Raw genomic sequence first — 15562 nt, 5'->3', positions numbered from 1 at the left:
TCCCCTGCCCTGTGTCCAAATCTGCTGAGAGCTTTACTCCCAGAACTGCAAAAAAGAGAAGGAACAGGAAGCGTATACAGGTTTGCGAGGGGGCAACCACAGACAGGATGGAGATTTAAGGATCCCTGTTATCCCCGAGATGACCCTGAGAGCATCAACTGGGGGGCTGGATGAGAAGTCACAGCAGACGTGGATTTTTTGAGGGGGGTGAGGAGCCAGGAACAGTGGGATCTTCACCGAAGGAGTGACCACTTGATCTGTTTTTTGGCTGACTGCAGCATCTGAGACACGGTCTGCTCCGTAAGGGGTACATCTTCTCCCCTTAATGCCACCCGGTGTACCACTTGCTGGGGATCGCTCTCCAGGATCACCCCTCCATCTATGATTTCATCCACAGCCAAGAAGAGCCCCTCCATGTTCTCCAGCAGAGCTCACTTTTCTACATTTTTCCTCAGCATCTGGCTCAGTGAGTCGAAGAGGCAATTCAGAACAGCCATGAGCATCAGCTCATTTTCATAGGAGCTGCCGATCACATAGAAATAGAGATCAATGCTGCTTTTGTATACCACTGTTGGGCCTTCCAAGAGGGCAATTTCACTGTCAGTCCGGTGGCTCTTGTTGAAAATGTTCTTCTCAAAGGTCTTTTGCTCCTTGACACTGGGGTAGGTATCGTCATAGTACTTGGCAAAAAGTCGATCTCCATCATTGTCCAGAATCAGGATGGCTTTGACAGTATACAGGGAGGGTTCCAAAATCAGCGCCTCCATTTTGCCCCGCAGCTGGTGCCGACGTGGAGCCCTGCTGATAGCTTTTGCTTCCTCTTGAAAATGTCAGAAAGAACCACTTATCCAGGAGTGTCCCCCAAATGGTCTTGAACCAAAACGACAGGGACAGGGAGATGCTGACTCCGTGAGGCTTTTCTGGGTGTTGATTTCCCTGTAGGAGCTCTTTTTGCTACTGTAGTAGAATTCTGACCACCCTGGGTCAGGCATGGTTGAGTAAGGGAATCCCAGCATAGGGATTGCAGACCTCCCTGTTGACTGTATGCCCCTAGGCATGTGTGAGCCTCAGTTTCCTCATCTGTAAGATGGGGCAATAATACCTACCTCACAGGGGTGTTGTGAGGATTAAATGTGATGAGGGTAGTAGCAGCCACGTGATGTGCATGACTGAACTGCCTTCTCCCACTCCAGTGGGGACCTAGTACCACCTGACCGTGGGGTGGGGTGGAGTCTCCCTGCATCTTCTAAGCACTGACTGAAGCCCTCTCCCCTCCCCTCCTACCTCACAAAGAATCTCATTTTAGTCAGAATGCTGTCAGCCTCCCCGCACTAGGCAAGAAAACAGGCCACTACTGATGGAGGGGCCCACCCTAAGGGCAGTCCCAGGGCTGCCTGGGTCCTCACCCCCTTCCCCTTCTCTGCCTGGCACCCTCAACTCCCCTCCTTTGTGTCTCTGTCCTCTGCTGCAGCACCTTCCTATCAGCACTATGAAATGGACACCTCGTCAACTTGAAACAACCCCTCCCAGGTCTGTCACCCGTCCTGCTCTCCCCTGAGATTTCTTGGCCCCTGAGGGGTTGGCATTCATCTGTTTTTCCTGTTATCTCCAATTACAGTGGACCCTGCTGCCCGCACCACTCCTTCCAGCCAGCATCTGTCCCCACAATCCCTCCTCACCAGGTGTCTCCTGATTCTCTGAAGGCCCCGTTCCCCCATCCCGCAGACATTCCCTCCTGGGATAGCCTCCTGTGGTTTCTGAGACACCAGGCTCTGCTGTCCCTCCACCTCTCTGGGCTCCAGCTCCCCCTCACCTGTCCCCATTCACGCACACCTGCCCCACCTTGGACCAGCTTGCCCAGGCCCATTGCTCCATGTGTCACATCCTTGGCTCCTGGGCTTCATCCGCCTCTGCCCAGGTGCCCACTGATGCCTCCCCGGATGTCATCACCTCACCAACATATCCAAAAGTTGACACTCCCTCCTCCCTTGTCCCTGCTCCCAACACACATGTAATCCTCACTTCTATCGACTGCAGTAAATACCTACTGGGCCCCTCCATGTGCCTTGCCCTGTGCTAGGTGGCCCGGGGTCAGCAAGGCAGCAGGGCCCTGCTTTAGAGCGCCTTCAATACAAAGACGAAGCCAACCGTTAAGCGATCACAGGTGCCACCATCTACCCGGTTATCCAACCCAGAAGCCTGCGCGTCACCCGAGGTCCTCACCCGCGTTCCCTCCACGGCTCCCGGCCCGAGCTCAGAACCGGAGTCACGGCTTGGACCCCGCGGGAAGCGGGGGACCTTGAGGCGGGATCGTCATCGGGTAGGGCGGGCCCTGAACTCTGGGCTCGGGATTGGGCAGTCCGGCCGGAAGGGGCGATCTTCTAGGCCGGAAGGGGCGGGATTTGGCGGCGGCGGCAGATCGCGAAGAATGGGTACCACCTTCATGTTGCTTGCCGGCAGCTCGCGCCGGTGGGTCCCGCGCCGCTGGAGGGGGCGGGAGGCTACGCGGCCCGAGGCTGGCCAGGGTGCTGAGCCTCTGGTGCGTCCTTACCAGGCTAGTGGCCGAGCTGCGTGACGCCCTGGACTCCTGCGCCGAGCGACAGCGGCAGCTGGAGCGGAGCCTGCGAGTTTCCCGGCGGCTGCTGCGTGCCTGGTACGCGGACCCCGGGACCACCCGGCTAGGCCTCCCTCGGGCCGTCAGAACCCCGCTTAGAGACCCCGGGCTGGGAGACCCGGCCCAGCGCTCACTTCGGAGTTGCGGGTTGTCAGTGCTCCCCGCTTTTCCTGCAGGCTCTGAGGCTGCGGCTCTGCCCTTAGGCCAGGCGGCCCTGGAGGCCTCTTGGGCCCGGGCCGTGCCTCCTGGCCGTGCCACGGCTGCCTTGTGTCTTTGCAGGGAACCAGCCGAGACCCTGGCTCCGGAGCCAACCCCAGGGCCAGAAACTAATGAAGAGGCCCCATCTGCAGGTAAACCTCAGCCATCTACCTTCTCCAGGTGCTGCCCCTGGCCTGTCTTCTGACATGCAGTGGTGAGGGACCTCTACATGACTCTTGGTTTTTGCAGCATGCATACCCAGCCCGCAAGACCTCAAGGAGCTGGAGCTTCTGACCCAGGCGCTGGAGAAGGCTGTACGGGTGCGAAAAGGCCTATCAAAGGCTGGAGAAGGAGACAAGGCCCCCAGCCTGAAGTCTGGGTCCATTGTCACCTCCCCTGCCACCAGAGCCTCTGCCCCACCCAGCACCTCACGCAGGGCTGGCAGCCGTGCATCAGAGACAAAACCCCCCAGGGGCATCCGCCAAACCAGGGTGCATGCCAAGGACCTCCCTGAGCGCAGGCTTCTGTCAGTGGGGGATCAGGCCTGTATGGGGCAAGGGGCTGGAGCCACCAAGCCTGAGTCAGGCCTCAGGAACGAACAAATAGTCCTGTCGGCTGCTCCTCAGGCCCCAGAAGCTTTTACACTCAAGGATAAGGGGTAGGTTTCCAGACCCTCATTAGAGGAACTACTGTCTCTACCTGATCAGATCCTGGGCAGTAGCAGGAGCCTGGGTTTGGGGTGACAGGGAGGACAGGGCATTGAGCTGGATGTGGGCCAGGGGAACCCCAGGATGCCACCCCATGAGGCCCAAGCCCAGAAGCTGGCAGAGTGGAACAGCTGGCTGTGAAGGTGCCATGTTTGATGCACTGGGGCCTGACCTGTGCCCTATCCACTTATCCACCCAGCCCCAGGGCTCCACATGAGCTCTCGAAGGCCTGGGCTCTGCTTTCTCTTCTCTCTGCCAGGTGGGACCTGGACTGGGCTGGCTCCTGTGGTCACCCTGGAAGCCCTGTCTGAGGGGTGGGTGAGCTTCATCCCTCACTGGGCTCTGAGTAGGGAGTGGGGCCTGCAGCCCCCAGAGTGAGACAGAGCTGCCCTGAGCACCGGCTTCCCTGACAGGATCCTGCTGCAGCTGCCCGAGGCCTTCAGGAAAGCGGCTTCCCGGAATTCCCGGTGAGGCTGAGTCTTGTGGCTGGGTGAAGGGGGAGGGGAGACCAGGGGAGTGTGGAGAGCAGGGAGGCTGAGGCTTCCCACTGGTAAGACTTTTCCCACGGGTCCCTTGGCTTTCTTTGCTGGGTGGCGACACTCCACATTAGGAGAGTCAGCCTCCCTAGGATGGCTGTAGTCACCTTAGACTCAGCCAGCAGCCTCTGAGGCCCCAAGGCACTTAGTGTCTCCAAGTCCCCATTTGTCTTCCTTGTGGAGATGACAATAATAGTACCAGCTTCTAGAGGTGTTGTAGGGGTTAAACGAGGTGGTGCCTTTTCGGGTGTCTGTGCTGTGCCTGGTACAGAGCCAGCATCCAAAGCTCTTACCAGACATTTTGGTCGCCAGTCACTGCTGGCTCCTCTCCCCTCTTTCCTTGAATTCTCTCCTAGAATTTCCCAGAGTGGGTCAGCTCTGTCCCGTTTTCACGGATAGTGTCCCCCTCGGTTCCCCAGGACCCCCAAAGGTCCCTCCTGACATTCAGCAGAGCCAGACACCCCAGGCTGGGGCTGCTACCCTGGCCGTTGCCTACTTTTCGTGGCCCAGCCCAGCTGGCTGGAGTAACCACGTTGCTTTCTGGTTTGTGGGCTGTGCATGTGTGCATCCCAGCCTGTGGGCCCAGCTCAGTTCTACACAGACCAGTGATTCTGTGGATGCTGCTACCACCGCCAAAACGCAGTTCCTCCAGAAAATGCAGACAACTGTATCCTTCCGGGGCATGGGGGAGTGAGGGGTGGGGGGCAGAGGTTCTGGCTCTAAACCTGGCGAGTCTGAGGAGGAGCAACTCCACGAAGGGCCAGAGCTACTCCAGGACCCAGCCCTTGGGGAAAGCGGAGGGGCCTGACCACAGGGGACTTTCCCTGACCCACATGCAGTCAGGCTGGCCTGGCCCCAGGCTCAGTGCCACCGAGGTGGAGGCGGAGGTGAGGCACCTGCAGAAGGCCTACTTGCTGCTAAGACTTCGAATGGGGGACGAGCTCACGGCAGGTTAGTGGGCCCTTAGTTGAGTCTCTGGTCAGGGTGTGGAGGGCTTCAGGACCGGCGTGGACCTGGCCTGCTCCCCCTGGCTCTCGTGTAGACCCCAAGGACTGGATGCAGGAGTACCGCTGCCTGCTCACCTTGGAGGAGCTGCAGGCCATCGTGGGGCAGTGTCTCCACAGGCTGCTGGAGCTATGCACAGGTGAGGCCTGCCCCGCCCGTGCTGAAGTCTGGTCAGGGCCAAAGTCCTTTAGCCACGGGGTGGTGTTGGGACTTTAACAGCAGCCTGGGAGCGGAGGCAGGCAGGCAGGCCGGCCCTTCCCTTTGTCACCCCACTGCATTCTGACTTCTCTGCAGTTGTGCTGTGGAGCTGGCCAGCACAGCACCCCTGCTCCAGTCTCTCTCCCAACACACAGACCCCACCACTCCGAGTAGCTTACTTATTTATCCAGTTATTGAAAAAGTGCCTTGTGACAATCAGAGAGGTACTGGCAGATGCCTGGTATTGCAAGAGTTAGTTGTTTATGGACAATAGGGCTTCATACAGGAGGCAAGGGGAGACTGCATCCCCTTAAAGGGGCCTGGGGAGGAGGTGCCTGGCTTGTGCCCTGTAAGGCCATGTCCCCTGTCCTCGCAGCAGTGGTGGAACAGCAGCTGGGGCCGTGGCCTGAGGGGAGGTTCCCCAGGGCCTCCTTGCCCTGTGGAGGAGGAGCAGACCCTATCTGGAGCCCCCAGCTGCTTCTCTACTCTAGTACCCAGGAGCTGCAGACCCTGGCGGCCCTCAGGCTGCGAGTGGCCATGCTGCACCAGCAGATCCACCTGGAAAAGGTACTTATGGAGTAGGGAGTGGGTAACTGAGTGTCGGGGAGCCATGGGCCCTGGGGAGGACTCTAGGTCTGGAGCCTCATGAGGGCTTGGCCTCAAGAGCATATCTGTGCTCCTCCCGCCAGGACCTACCAGGGAAGGGTGGGAGCTGCTGGGCCTGTGCCCCTGTGAGGGTGCTGGAGCTTCTGGAGGAGGGATGGGCTGGGGCATGGTGCCTCAAAGCCAGCCCTGGTTTGAGCCCTCCTCTGGGGGCCCTGGGCCAGCTGGGACAGGGCCCCCTTGAGACCTTGGTCCTACACCACCCCCCAGGTCCTGATGGCCGAACTCCTCCCCCTGGTGAGCAAGCAGGAGCCGCTGGGGCCACCCTGGCTAGCGCTGTGCCGGGCTGTCCACAGCTTGCTCTGTGAGGGAGGCCAGCGCTTCCTCACCATCCTACGAGAAGATAAGCCTGCTGACTGAGCCCTTTCCATGGCCAGGTCCACCCCCAGTCCCCCAGAACCCTGCAGCAAAGGCAGGCTGGCTCTGCCCCTAGCCTGACTGTCGGTGAGAGCCCCCCTTCCCTAGGAGGAATCAAATGAATGGGCATTGAGGGGATTTTCACTGGTACAGTGAGCCAGGGGCCCAGAGATGCCTGTACCCCCTTAGGAAACCAGGTTTCCAAGGGGCGGGGACTGCCCCCTGGCTCTTCCTGAGGAACTTGGGGCCTTTCTAATGGCTGCTAAACCTGCTGGTCAGGGCTCAGCTTGGCTTTCCACAGGCTCAGGAGACCTGAGACTGGTGGGGGCTTTTCTTAGCTACTTCTGTTTTCTCTTGCTGTACACTTAAAAGCTACTTGTGTGACATTAAAACTACTTTAGAAAATTTATATATTTAAATCATACCAAGGTGCGACTTGGTGCATGTTTGTTTTCTTCTTGTGTTTATTATGTACCAAGAATATATCAAGTATATTTACCAAGAATAGGTATATCCCTTGTGTACTGAAGGGAGGGGGCAAAGCCACTCAAGGTGGGCTGCCCTGGGGACTTGCCTCATGCACTGGCTCTAGCATACCTGAAACCTCTCCCCACAAGTGCCTACATTTGTACCGGGCTTATCAAAAGACAAAAAAGCCACAAGCCAGTATCGCAGTGGACGGCCACTGTCTGCCCACAGCCATCTTTCCTGGCACCCATGCCCAGCACCTGCTCCTGTGCCATTGCTGTGGCTGATGTTGGCCCCCTAGACTGAGTCCACCCCTCCCCTGCTCCACTGTCACCTCCAAGGCTCCTACCTCCCCTGTTGAAGGAGCCACTGTTTCTTGGAAGGCAGAAAAGTGTAGAGGTCAAGGTCACAGCCTCTGGGTTTACAAGTCACACATCTTGGGTTTACATCATGACTTGTTTGCTGCTCTGGGACTTCCAGCAAGATTCTTGAAGACTCTGAGGCTCAGTTCCCAGTGTTGTCCCCACTGTCATACTGGGGTAGTGGTTATTAACCACTGGGCTGAAGATGAATAAGATGGTGTTAGATGCTTCACAGCTCTGGACCCTGGTGAGGGCTTCGAGGCAGTGTCCCTTTCATGAGCTTTTAGTGAGCACCTGTGTGGACTAGGCACAACCCTCAGAGCTAGGGCAGTAGCCCTTTGTGTGGACAGTGATGTGTGAGACCAAATAACATCTGCTTCTGCCCTGAGAAGCCCAGGCCCAGGAGGCAGATGACTCCTGGAGAAGGCCAGGTCTTCTGCAAGCCTGATGAAGTGCTGCAGGTATGGGGGATGAACTGGGTGAAGTTGAAGCTGCCTCAGAGTAGCCCCACCCTGCAGGAGGCCCTACTTGTAAAGGGCCCCACAGTCCAACAGGCCAGAAACCTTGGACATGGAGTCCCAGGTCCTTGGGGCTGCTGGGGGCCAGATGACAGACCAAAGTAGAAAATGAAAAATCAGGGCCCTCACTGCACTGAGGGGGCCTCCAGGGAGTGGAACTCCAGAGTAGGAAACCCAGGGAAGGGGGAGAAAGAGAGGGAGCGAGCCTGGGGTACAACCACCTCCTTCTGGCCACTCCATTCTGCCTCCAGAGCTTATGTCCAGGTGCTGGGATCTGGAGGAACCCTTAATCTCCAGGGCAAATCCCACCACCCCCCCTGTTACTGGCCACCCCAGAATCCGTTTCCATAGCAGGTGGTCTTCACTGCAATTATTTCACCCACTGGTTCTCTTAGTTTATTGTGCACCTTATCTGTTGTCAGGGATTCTGTCCACTTGCATCTCTAGCTAAGCGCAGATGGGCACCCAGAGGTTGTTGACTCAATGACCCACCTCTCCAGGGCCAGTCCTGGGCACTGGTGGTGTCCTGCGGACCTCTGTGGGCACCTGGGCCTTCATGGGCAGGGAGGTGCCAGCAGATAACATGAGGGGAGAGATCTGGGTAGGTCCCAACACAAGGCACCCAGAGCAGAAAAGGGAGACCCCCTGCGAGTTAGCGCCCGCCCACCTTGATTCCACACCACGCCGGGAGGCTGCAGCGAAGAACTGTCCCCGTGGCGTCACTGCATCGCCGGCCAATCTGCTCCGACGTGGCGGGCAAGCGGGGCTGCAGGGGGCGCCCACACCCACCCGGGGCGCAGACCCCGCTTCTGCAGCATGAGCGTGGCCGAGCACCCGCCCCCGGCCGAGGCCCCTGAGCCCCACGGGGCCCTACGCTCGCTGCTCTTGGCTACCGGCGTCACGGGGGGCTCTTGGCCGCGCTGCGTCCTGCCGTTCGGCGCCGTGGTTCTGCTTGCAGGCGCCGCTGCCACGGCCATCACCTCGTTGCGCGGATCCCGCCTGGACCTGGCCCAGGGCTCGGCGCGGGCCTCGGGCTACTGGCCGCCGCCTTCCTGTGCTGGCGCGCACGGCAGCGGCGGCAGAGGGCCGGGCGCGGGGGGCGGCGGGAGCCGGGGACGCCCTGAACCCACGCGCCAAGCCCTCTCCCCTGCGAGGTCACGGCGAGCCGGCGCCTCCTCTCTCCGGATCTCGCCTGGGCCCGGCTGGCGCAGTGCCAAGCGCGTGTCGCGGAAGCCTTCTCCCCAGACGCCGTCCCCAAACCATTCTATTCTGAACCCTCAGGATGCCCGAGCTTTGGGCACTTCGAGCCATCTCCCTCCCCTCCCCCGACTCGGCTCTCCCGCTCCCGCACCCGCCTCCGCCCATGTTGCTTTTGAGCGTTTCGCTTGGCGCGCAGAGCCGGCCTGGCTGAGCGCGGGGCTGGCGGCAGTCTGCGCGGCACGGGGGCCCTGCAGGGTATGCAGGGTCCTGGGCGGCGGCGGGCCGGGGACTTGACGTGGCTACCCTCCTCGGGGCGAGACACAGTGGGCTGTGTCCCCCTCCCCTAGCTGTCTTCCCCACTGGTTTGGAAGCCCCTCGAGGCAAAATAGGCGCTCAATAAATGTTTGTGCTATATATGAACAAGTGGTGGCTTGCAAGAGTCTGGCGGGGACAGTAGGTCCTGGGCTAAGCCGGGAGTATTTGACCAGTTGGCCTTTTAAAAGAAAGACCCCAGCTCCCTGAGACATGTCAGGACCCCCTCGGTCCCTTTTCCCCCATAGAGGTTCCTGGAGCCCCCGAGATAGCAGCTGTCACTCTGAGTGGGGGCAGGGGAGGGGAGGCCTGCAGCAGCCTGAGTTGCAGGTGGGGAACTAGAGGCTGAGCCTCTTCTAAGGTGCCAGGAAGGGGCAGGGCCAGCAGAGAGGTGTGAGGTCTGAGAGGCCCTAGTCAAGGACTGGGGACAGATGGTTGAGTCCCAAGGAGCACTGAGCCTGGGTGGGGGGCTGTGAGGAAGGCCCTCCCTAACTCCCTAACTCCCGTCGCACCATCTGCCAGGGCTGCCCCAGGGGCCAGAATAGAAAGCACACCTAGGGCCACTCCAGAAAAGTGGGGCAACGACGCTCTGGGCCAGGTACCTGACTGCTGACCCCGATGAACACTCTGCAGGCTGAGCCCTGGGGGCCTTCACCCACACCAGAGGCCACCAGATGTTCTGCAGACCCTACCCCCAACTCATGAGGAGGCTGTGCTGCACACAAAGCCTGCAAGGCTGGGGAGGGGGAGCTGCTCCCTGCTTTCCTCCTTCCTAGCAGGAGTCCTGAAGTCCAGACAGCCAAGTTTTCCCTGGAGTCTTGTCTCAGGCCCCGGGGAACCACTGGCTTGGGCCTGGGCATTTCTCCCCACTGTGGCCACCTCCTTGCTTCTAACGGTCCCAGAAGGATCTATCACACCTCCCGCTCTCCCACCAGGGCCCCCCGCCATCCCAAGCATGTTTGAGGCTGATGATCAGAAGAACCTTGAAGAGAATGGTTGGGAAGTTGCTCTTTCTGAACTTGACCCATCCCAGAGCAGAACCGTGCTCCCTGCCAGCTACCTCATTCGTGCATGGATGTTTGTTATAAGGGACACATTCTCTTTATTGGGAAGTTGAGGGACAGGCCCCAGTGGCACCTGCTTTGTGGGGTGAGGGGCCCCCTCAGCCTTCCTGTTGCTGCCAGAGAAGAAGAGAGAGGCCAGCAGCCCCTCTGGCCCTCCTGGCTCAGTCTTTTCAAAGTCTCCTATTATCCTTTCAGTCCCTTCACCCCTCACCCCTGCATTTGTGCTGGTTAGGCCTGGTGAAGGGCCTGACCAGAGAGTGTCAGTCACTCCAGGTAGCCCATCAATCACCCTGTCTTCCTGCTGCTCCTTCTCCAAGGTCAAGCCCTTGTGTGTCCTCCTCTTCTCCTTCAGTATCCCCTGGGAGGCTTCTACGTCCTCCTGCTCCTCCTCTCCTAAATAGCACAAGGATTCTGCTTCTCTCCATCTTCTTATCTGTCCTTGCAGTGTCTCTGGCCCAACCGAGGGTGGCAGCCCTGCCTACACAGACACACCCATGTGGTGTCCTCCACTGACAGCTGGGCTTGGTCTGGGGTCAGCCTCCCATCTAGAACTTCAGGCCTCAGAGCTGCTCCCAGGTGGGATATATTCCCATGTTCCCTGCCCCCTTTGCATGGCGCTGACCCTTCCTGGGATGCTTTGCCTCCTCCATCAAGGAGGGACTCCAGTCTGTTGAGCTCCCTGGCTACATCCAATACCTATGTGGCTCATGAAATCCCAACAGCTTGGCAAAGTTGAATAATAGGCATCTGGCGGATGAGGAAACTGAGGCTTGGGCAGGTTAAGGAATTGAAACCACACAACTAGAAACTGGAGCAGCTTGGATTCAAAATCAGACCTGGCCCCAATCCTGGGTTCTTTTTACTACAGCAGACTGCTGCCCTGGGGACACCCCACAACCACCAGCCCAGCTTGGCTCCCTCTGTGTTGAGTGTGCCCTGTAGGGACCAATGGGAGCATGCGGGTCCCACCTTCAGATCCAGGGCCCAGCCTGCCTGATGGGCCTGAGGGAGGAGGCAGCCAGACCCCCACCCGGCACGTGGCACAACCCCAGGAGCAGTCAAAGCCTGGAGGCAGGCCGGGGGCCGGCTGGGTGGTCCCCCACGGGCTGCCTGGCTGAGCCACCCCCTCCAGAGCCCTCCCGCCAGCACATTCCTGGCTCCCCGGCCCCTCCCCCGGCTCCAGGGCCTCCCAGCCCCCTCCCCCGCTGGCCCAGCCAGTGTCTGAATCTGCTTCTGATTCCGGCTCTGCCGACGAGGCCCCCTCCCCGGCCCCCTCCCCTCCCCTCCCCACCCCTCCCTCCTTCCCGGCCCGAGCAGCCCCGCCCCCGGCTGCGCCCAGGCTTGCGCCTGCTGCGCCCCCCACCCTCTACTGGCACAGCTCACCCGCCCTCGCTGCAGCCGGGAGGAGGCGGCGGCCGGGGCGCCCCAGGCCCCGCCCGCCCTCGGCCGGTCCCGGGAGGCCGGGAGACCTGCTCGACCCGGCCCTCGGTGGGTGAGTGCGAGCGGCGGGCGGCGGGCGGCGGGTGGGGCCTCTGCGGGCGGAGGCGCCGAGAGCGGGGGCGACGCCTGTCAACGCTCCAGGCCCAGCGGGAGGACGCGCCGACATCCCCGCTGCTCCGCTCGGCCCGGGTCGTAACGGCGGCTGCGCCCACCTCTGGGCCCTGACTGGAGCGGCCTGGGGCTCTGGTTGCTCGGCACCGCGGGCCAGCGGGCAGAGCCTCGGATCGGGCTCTCTCTCCCGAGGGCAGCGGCGTGGGCCCCCGGCCGGCTGGCTGACCCACGGCGGCTCCGGCCATGCCCGGCTGGCCCTGGGGGCTGCTGCTGGCCGCGGGCACGCTCTCGGCCGCGCTGAGCCCGGGGCCGCCGGGGCCCGCCGACCCCTGCCATGACGAGGGGGGCGCGCCCCGCGGTTGCGTGCCCGGCCTGGTGAACGCGGCCTTGGGCCGCGAGGTGCTGGCGTCCAGCACGTGCGGGCGTCCGGCCACGCGGGCCTGCGACGCTTCGGACCCGCGGCGGGCACACCCCGCCGCCCTCCTGACCTCTGCAGGGGGCACCACAAGCCCGGTGTGCTGGCGTTCGGACTCGCTGACGCAGGTGCCCCTCAACATCACCCTCACAGTGCCCCTCGGCAAGGCTTTTGAGCTGGTGTTCGTGAGCCTGCGCTTCTGCTCTGCACCCCCCACTTCGGTGGCCCTGCTCAAGTCGCAGGACCATGGCCGAAGCTGGACCCCACTGGGCTTCTTCTCCTCCCGCTGTGGCCTGGACTATGGCCGCGTGCCTGCCCCTGCCGATGGCCCAGCTGGCCTGGGGCCCGAAGCCCTGTGCTTCCCTGAGCCCCAGGCCCAGCCTGATGGGGGTGGCCTTCTGGCCTTCAGCGTGCAGGACGGCAGCCCGCCAGGCCTGGATCTGGACAGCAGCCCGGTACTCCAAGACTGGGTGACCGCCACAGACATTCAAGTAGTGCTTACAAGGCCTACTATGCTGGGGGACACGAGGGACGCCACGGCCATGGTCCCTTACTCTTACTCAGCCACTGAGCTCCAGGTGGGCGGGCGCTGCAAGTGCAATGGGCATGCCTCCAGGTGCCTGCTGGACACCCAGGGCCATCTGATCTGCGACTGCCGGCATGGCACCGAGGGCCCTGACTGCGGCCGCTGCAAGCCCTTCTACTGCGACAGGCCATGGCAGCGGGCCACGGCCCGGGAAGCCCACGCCTGCCTTGGTGAGGCCTTGGAGGGTGGCCTGGGGATCTGAGACCAGGCCAGCCTGTCCCTGACTCATCCCTCCCTGCAGCTTGCTCCTGCAATGGCCATGCCCGCCGCTGCCGCTTCAACATGGAGCTGTACCGACTGTCTGGCCGCCGCAGTGGAGGTGTCTGCCTCAACTGCCGGCATAATACTGCTGGCCGGCACTGCCACTACTGCCAGGAGGGCTTCTATCGAGACCCAGGCCGTGCCCTGAGTGACCGCCGCGCTTGTAGGGGTGAGCCTGCCGCCAGCTACCTGCACACTCTCACCTTCCGGTTTCCCACATCCCTAGTGGGCTTCTGACCATCCCACTTCTATCCTCAGCCTGTGACTGTCACCCTGTTGGTGCTGCTGGCAAAACCTGCAACCAGACCACAGGCCAGTGTCCCTGCAAGGATGGCGTCACTGGCCTCACCTGCAACCGCTGTGCCCCTGGCTTCCAGCAGAGCCGCTCTCCAGTGGCACCCTGCGTTAGTGAGTGATGCTGCCCTGCTTAGACCACCTCAGGCAAGGTCAACCCAGCTCCCTGCTGCTGCCTACCTGGGCGCCGCAGATCCCCCTGCCCCCTCAACTGTCCCCTGAGCCCTACAGATTCCCTTGGCTCCCTTCAAAGGAAGGCCTTTATCCCGTCCTCTCCACAGAGACCCCTGTCCCTGGACCCACTGAGGAGAGCAGCCCTGTGGAGCCCCAGGGTGAGTGGAGGTCCCAGAGTGGGCATGTCCTTGGCTGGAGGGAGCTATGGATTCCAGGAGGGGAGGAGGAGAGGGTGGGAGAAGGAGGTGCAGATCGGTGCCAACCTCCTCCTGCGCCCTCCTCCCAGACTGCGACTTGCACTGCAAACCTGCCCGTGGCAGCTACCGCATCAGCTTGAAGAAGTTCTGCAGGAAGGACTACGGTAGGCCGCCCTCAGGCCTCCTGCCCCCGTCCTCCTCACCTTGCCCTACTTTCCCTCTGTATACCCTGACCCTCGCTGGACCCCAAGGCCATCCCCCGGCCCTCAGGTCCTCCGCTGTCGCCGGCCCCGCCCTGTCAGCCCCCGTGGCCTCTCGGTGCTCCCGCTGCGTTGTGTCCTCTTTGTGTTTCTCCTCCACCTCGCCTCCCACCCCCGCGGGCGCCCTGTCCTCCTCTGCGCGGCCCGCCCCCTCCGGGGCCCGCCCCGCCTGACCCCGCCCCTCTCGCCTCCCCCGCAGCGGTGCAGGTGGCGGTGCGCGCTCGCGGCGAGGCGCGCGGCTCCTGGACGCGCTTCCCGGTGGCCGTGCTCGCCGTGTTCCGGAGCGGCGAGGAGCGCGCGCGGCGCGGGAGCAGCGCGCTGTGGGTGCCTGCGCGGGACGCCGCCTGCGGCTGCCCGCGCCTACTACCCGACCGCAGCTACCTGCTGCTGGGGGGCGGGCCGGGGGCCGCGGCCGGGGGTCCCGAGGGCCGGGGGCCCGGGCTCAGCGCCGCCCGCGGGAGCCTCGTGTTGCCCTGGCGGGATGCGTGGACGAGGCGCCTTCGGAGGCTGCAGAGGCGCGAGCGGCGGGGGCGCTGCGGGGCAGCCTGAGCTCGCGGGCCGGGCGGGGGCCGGGCGGGGCGCTTCTCACACATCAAGGCACACGTTCATCCAGTGCATCCGCCTGCCGAGAAGTCTTTGCTCGCGTCGCGCGCGTCGCCATCTGGGCCCCCCGCCCCGACACTGCCCTGCGCCTCCCTCGGTGCCTCGAGCTCCGGCCCAGGAGGGTTGTGACGGACGCAGGGACACCCCCGCCCCAACACAGAGGGATGTGATAGCCCCAGAGAGCTGCTTTGAGGCCCCCTGGGGCAGCTGTCATCCAAAGGACCCCTTGGCCCCCCCACCTTCAAGCTATCTGCCTCCTCCAAGGGACACCACGATACCCCCAGAAGGCTGTGAACCCCCTGTGGGGCCGAATACTTAGAGGCTCTGCGAACACCTCAAGGGCCTCTGTGACACAGCCCCCCGTGATGTCGTGGTTCCTCAGCGTTCCCACCTTCCTGAAAGGCACTGACACCCCCCTCAAATAGTTATGAACCCCACTTCTGATGCCAGGACCCATAGAGATCTGCGAACACCCCAAGGGCCGCTGAGACTCCACCCGCCCCCGGACTCTGTGATCCGCCAGAGAGCGCCCTGACTCCCCAAGAGGCACTGTGGCTACCACAGACGCCTGTGGACCCCCATGGAGCTCGGTGACACTGGCTCCCCCGCCCCCTGTCAGGACACGCAGAGGGCGCTATGACTCCTCCCCCAACGAGGACGGCGGCCTCTGGTTCCCGTCTGTCCCGCAGGTCACCTCTGCCTGTCCTGTCTCTGCCGGCTGGGCGTCCGTGTCCCTGTTCCCCGCTGTGTTCAGCCTCTGTTTTGCCCCGTGGTGTCCCTGTCTCTTGTCTCCGTCTGGCTGTCTTTCTCGGCCTCGGCCTCAGGACTCCTCCACCCAGGTCCCACCCGGAGGCCCCCCCTGCACTCCTCCGCCCGCTCGGGACCGGACGTCGTGCCCACGCGGGCGAGCGTTCCCAGGTCTACGCGTAACCCGGCGCGGCAGCGACTCCGGCGGGCACCCCTGCCGACTCCCGATGCCCCAGCCTTGCCCACACCTGGGCCTGGCAGCCACCCGCCCT

At 62.3% G+C, this 15562-nt stretch overlaps 3 protein-coding genes across 8 annotated transcripts; 2 read left to right on the top strand and 1 right to left on the bottom strand.

Annotated features, from left to right (window-relative positions):
• Positions 1-150: 150 nt before the first annotated feature.
• LOC308629236 (coatomer subunit zeta-1-like) lies at positions 151-1062 on the bottom strand. The gene is given in 2 exon segments (XM_081256837.1): positions 151-431; positions 435-1062. Coding segments are annotated over 2 exon segments (531 nt in total). The 5' UTR covers positions 768-1062; the 3' UTR covers positions 151-233.
• A 1335-nt stretch (positions 1063-2397) lies between these two features.
• TEDC2 (tubulin epsilon and delta complex 2) lies at positions 2398-6702 on the top strand. Of its 6 annotated transcripts, none has more exons than XM_081257070.1 (10): positions 2398-2469; positions 2555-2653; positions 2894-2964; positions 3062-3470; positions 3933-3986; positions 4629-4722; positions 4895-5006; positions 5098-5199; positions 5638-5825; positions 6132-6702. In XM_081257070.1, exons 1-10 carry the CDS (start codon positions 2429-2431, stop codon positions 6279-6281), a joined length of 1320 nt encoding a protein of 439 aa, XP_081113196.1. In that variant the 5' UTR covers positions 2398-2428; the 3' UTR covers positions 6282-6702. The 6 variants fall into 6 exon arrangements, with proteins under 6 accessions (XP_081113196.1, XP_081113195.1, XP_081113193.1 ...); XM_081257069.1 differs by having other exon boundaries at positions 5635-5825; XM_081257067.1 differs by having other exon boundaries at positions 4368-4722.
• A 4958-nt stretch (positions 6703-11660) lies between these two features.
• NTN3 (netrin 3) lies at positions 11661-14489 on the top strand (the record flags this gene model as incomplete). The annotated part of the gene is made up of 6 exons (XM_081256224.1): positions 11661-12924; positions 12996-13184; positions 13274-13423; positions 13591-13641; positions 13770-13844; positions 14140-14489. Exons 1-6 carry the CDS (start codon positions 11997-11999, stop codon positions 14487-14489), a joined length of 1743 nt encoding a protein of 580 aa, XP_081112350.1. The 5' UTR covers positions 11661-11996.
• Between the last annotated feature and the right edge of the window lie 1073 nt (positions 14490-15562).

The sequence above is a fragment of the Mesoplodon bidens genome, assembly GCF_964165515.1.
Source record: "Mesoplodon bidens genome assembly, chromosome: 15".
NCBI classification, from domain to species: Eukaryota; Metazoa; Chordata; class Mammalia; order Artiodactyla; family Ziphiidae; genus Mesoplodon; species Mesoplodon bidens.
Note: the sequence above shows the minus strand (reverse complement) of the source record. Positions and strands in the feature narration are given on the sequence as shown.

What these genes read in the sequence shown, in the direction of transcription:
- TEDC2 (XM_081257066.1), top strand. Translation starts at nt 2,429, where the DNA reads ATGGGTACCACCTTCATGTTGCTTGCCGGCAGCTCGCGCCG. An exon ending in CTTGCCGGCAGCTCGCGCCG is followed by an intron (nt 2,470 to 2,554) that starts GTGGGTCCCGCG and finishes CGTCCTTACCAG; the next exon opens with GCTAGTGGCCGAGCTGCGTG. An exon ending in TTTACACTCAAGGATAAGGG is followed by an intron (nt 3,471 to 3,932) that starts GTAGGTTTCCAG and finishes CTTCCCTGACAG; the next exon opens with GATCCTGCTGCAGCTGCCCG.